Here is a 4,476-nt window from a genome sequence, read left to right as displayed (position 1 = left end):
CAAAAAGTCAGTCATTGTGAAATAAATCCCGCCCTGAAGGGGTTTATTTCACAACAATAACCCGCTAGCTGTACATCATCCCGCTTATTACACGGCTACTTACTTAAGAAATCAATAATTTGACGCAAAAATGGTCCGCCAGACTCCGAGATCAGAACCGCGCCCATAGCAACAGTCTGTTATTCATAGCAACGGTCTGCTATAAAGAAATAACAGACCTTAGATCGCCGCAATTGACCAATCAGAATCAAGTATTCAACAAAGCTGTGTAATAAATGGCAATAGTGCACTGTTTTTGACTGCAAAGAGATTGCTTTGTGGCACAAGGCTTTTTGACACTGTGAACACAAAGTCTGAAAAACTGATATGATCCTACTGTGAGAATGGAAAACAGCAGTTTATATATGACAACACAACAAATAAGAAAAAATCTCTCATGGCTTGTTCTGGATGTCTTTTTTTATTTTATCTCATACCTGTAAAAATATATTCTCAAAATAAATAAATATATGAAATAAATATACTGTATGTCCTAGGAATCAAAAACTCATAAATAAGAATACAATCTGTCAACAGGTTTGTAAAGGTGTCTTTGTCGGTAATAAGTCTCCAACAGGTCACGCAGTATTCCACCACAGGACACCACAGAAAAAGTCCTTATAAAACTCCACTGGATCTGTACTTCTTCTCTTGTTCCTCATGCATTTTGTAGAAAAGTCATATCTTCTAAGCAGCATCTCTCTTTGGAGCAGGTTCAAAGGGAATCCATCTCATCAGTCAGTCCGATAACGGTGATTCCCCTCCAGCTCTCAGACCCGTTTCCCACCACAGACAACATGGCTGATTTCCAGTGCATGAAACTACCTTTTTTTTGTGTAAACCAGCCACATTGAATAGTGGATTAAGCATTTTAATAAATCATTTACTTAGCAGCCACAGTAGTGTGTTGGATAAAAATAACTGAAAACAGTGGAATTGACAAAGACTCATCGGCCACAGCAGTAAAAAGCTATGTACTAGCAGCCAGTTCTTAATCTCACCTATTAGTTCCCACACTTTTGTCCTCTTTAACATGCAGTTTGGACTGGCAGGCAGTTGGATTTAAGTAGTGGAAACTCAAACGAAATCCATAAATCATCTGTTTGGCCACCGGGGCCTCTGCATAGGCCAATAATGGGGCAATATTATGGGCCCAGGTGTCTGTCATGGGGCCTTCACATCTTCCACAGAAGATACCTCAGTCAAACTCCCCAACTAGTCTGGTTCAGACTCGCCATTGGCGGGGAGTGTTCATTAGGCGCACTTTTTTATGATCCCGTTTTGTCCAGATCAACAAGATCTTCCATTCCCCCTCAAGAAGGGGGTCAGGATTAGGTGCAGTTGAGTTGCTCTTCAGCTCAGACAGGGTCATGGTAACGCCCCACCCTTCAGTCTCAGCTCTGGCCAAGTATGTCCCTGTACAGCTCCGGTACTCTATCCGGGTCTACAGGCCTCGGTAGGAAGTGGGTGAACCTCTGATGTCGCCTCGACCTCGTTCCGTCCCGGGACGTCCCGTCTTTGTTCAAAGCAACAAAGTAAAATGCACCTTTTTCTCCATGCCGGTAGATGTTGGACGAGTAAGTGTTGTACCAGTTTTCTTCAAATTGCTCCTTAAAAACAGCTTCTGCAGACAGCTTCTCCTGCAGAAAGAAAAGAGGAAAATATGAGGTTAATGATGATGCAAAATGTGCCACCTGTTGGCCGTGAGTTACAAATCAGATATGTTGAGAATTGGTACTGTAGGTTGATGGATGTGCGTGTTCAGTGCGTACTCACCGATCCGTACAGTTCTCCCCTGCTGTTCATGGCGAGGTAGAGGCCACTGTCCACTCCTCTGATGCTAACCAGACCCACAGCCAGACTGATGAACTCCAAAATACCTGCACACACAAATTAAATTCACTTGTCAGACACTTTTGTTCAAAACGACTCATTAACACATCTGATGATACACATAAACATGATTTTAAACAACCTCTTTATTATTTAAGACAAATGGATCACATCTGAAGGTGGATTGACTATGAGACTAAAAACTGACTTTGCACTCAATACAGGAAAAAGGTACAGTAAATAGCTCCATGTATATCCACACCAGCTGACTCTGACAAGCAACACTGGGTGTCTGGAATGGCCTCTGGCAATGAAGTTGCATCCAAGTCTGCAAATGGAATAAATCAAGTGCCAGAACAGCCTGCGGCACTAAAAGAAATCTCTTTAGAGGTCTACTTTTGATCTGCCGTATAAGCTGCAGCCGTTTATCTTGATAACAGAAGATAAACTGTAGTGAAAAGTAAAGAAAAAGCTTCCAATCTAATCTCAAAAAGGAAATGTGGTAAAAAAAAAAAAAAAAAGTGTAAACATGAAATACTCAAAGCCCATCTGGAAAGCTTATTCATCTTGGAATTAATTCTACTGTTATAGACTACAGTCCAGTGTTATACTGTAGCAGCAGCAGCTGCCATCACAGTGGGCGACTTCATAGCATTGGATTATAGTAACCTGTATGGCTATTATCATGTGATATTAATAGTTTTCATTTATCAAGCATTAAAACAACTGAACCTCCTGTTTTAATCTCTCTCTCTCTCTCTGTGTGTGTGTTTTCCAGTGCCTCCACCATAAGGGTACCTGTCAGTTTGATGCATCCTACAACGGAGCCTATTCGACATAGAATACTATATAATAATAATAATAATAATAATAAATGTATGTATATAGCACTTCTCAAAACAGATGTTACAAAGTGCTTCACAAGACAATAAAAGCAGATAAATTAAGTAAAAGATATGGTAACTGTTAAAACAGAATATCAGACAATCAAAGCATGATAGAGTAAAACAAATATACTACACTGTAAACAATTGCTGTTAATTTACAGCAGGATTTCAACAGTATTAACCTGTTATTGCTAAAAACATTACTGCTGATCAACTGTCTAAAGGATCATCAGTAACATTTTCATGCAGTATTTGTTTTAATTCTGGGACCTGATGTGCTCAGGTGAGGCTTGTACATTGTACATGATTGTAAAATCAGTGAATTAGCTTTATTGTTCTTCACTCACATGTTGTTCTGGGTTGCATTCTGTGCTTGTAGCTAGAGACAGACATTTTGGGAAAAGTGTCAACAAGTCTATTATAGCCTTTTTCCTAACAAGTGCCTTTAATTGTATTTAGTGTGACTATTCCTATGTCTGTAACCTGCTAAGTCTATTCATCTAGGCAAAAAATAATGTTGTATGTAAAAAATACAACCTAAATAGTGCATTAAAACAGTGAGATAATGTAAAAGAAAGGTGGAAAACAGCTATATAATGTATCTTTAGACAGTAAGTGAACTGTAAAATACTGTGAAATTAATAAGAAAAAAACAGTTCAAACTGTATTTTAGATATTAGTATAATAATGTTAATTTTACAGTAACATAAAGGCAACCCTGCTGCCAGTTCTTTACTGTTATTTTACTGGGAAATTCTTAACAGTGTACTACTACTACTAATAGCCTAATTATAACAATAATAAGGAAAATAATAATGATGCATATAGGTTTATTAGTGAAGGGTTTTGTACCGAATCTGCTGTGGTCCTTCCTGGTGCCCTGCACGGTTCCGTCGGTCCGGATCTCCAGGTGGAATCCGGTCCTGCAGTAGAGCTGCCTCCTCCTCAGGATCCCCTTCAGGTGGCTGAGGTCCGCCAGGCTCCGGGACAGTCTCTCCGCGGACACCAGGTGGTCTATGTGGTCCTGCTGCTGTCCCTGCTGTCCCACATGCCCCCCCAGCATCACCGAGTTGTAGTCCACCGCTCCGGCTGGAGTGAGAACGAAATGAGAGCCGACCGGAGCCGGAGCTGCTCCTGCGGTGCCAAAGCTGTCCAGAAACCCGCTGACGAAGCTCCCGACCTCCGCTGCTGCTGCAGCCATCACAGAGGAGAGACTGAGACGAGCCGGTTGATTACAGAGCCAAGTGATGAGCCTCAGTGCGCAGAAGGAGGAGGAAAAAGGAAAAGTTGCAGGACGTGCAGCTGGAGATGAGTGCGCGTTTTGGCGCAGTCATCTAATTGAGATGAAACTCCCGCGTTGTCTTCATGTCTTCATGCATGCAGGATGTCTTGATGTGTGCAGGTTTATCTCCGGCTGCAGCAGCCCGTGTCTCTTCCTCTCCTCTCTTCTGCTGCTATTTATCCTCCTCTCCTCTCTCTCTCCAGTCCTCTCTCTCCTCCTCACCTCGGGATACTCCCCTTTGCTCCAGCGCACTTCAGGGTTTTCCTGTCTCTCTCTCTCTCTCTCTCTCTCTCTCTCTCTCTCTCTCTCTCTCTCTCTCTCTCTCTCTCCTCCAGCCTGCTTTATTCCTGCGGTACCCTCCTCCTCCTCTCTCCCTCTCAGCTCCTCCAGCAGCAGTGAGAGCAGCACACTGACTCTCCACATCTATATAACGCG

The 4,476-nt window shown here is 42.2% G+C and overlaps 1 protein-coding gene across 1 annotated transcript; it reads right to left on the bottom strand.

The window, feature by feature from the left end:
- Window positions 1-460: 460 nt before the first annotated feature.
- Window positions 461-4,088, bottom strand: LOC119484639 (fibroblast growth factor 9-like). Its single transcript, XM_037763617.1, has 3 exons — window positions 3,612-4,088; window positions 1,816-1,919; window positions 461-1,679 (listed from the first exon to the last, which is right to left on the bottom strand). Exons 1-3 carry the CDS (start codon window positions 3,958-3,960, stop codon window positions 1,434-1,436), a joined length of 699 nt encoding a protein of 232 aa, XP_037619545.1. The 5' UTR covers window positions 3,961-4,088; the 3' UTR covers window positions 461-1,433.
- Window positions 4,089-4,476: the final 388 nt, after the last annotated feature.

Source organism: Sebastes umbrosus, chromosome 3 (genome assembly GCF_015220745.1).
Source record: "Sebastes umbrosus isolate fSebUmb1 chromosome 3, fSebUmb1.pri, whole genome shotgun sequence".
NCBI classification, from domain to species: domain Eukaryota; kingdom Metazoa; phylum Chordata; class Actinopteri; order Perciformes; family Sebastidae; genus Sebastes; species Sebastes umbrosus.
The sequence above is the reverse complement of the archived record's forward strand: the minus strand, read 5'-3'. Positions and strand labels throughout refer to the sequence as shown.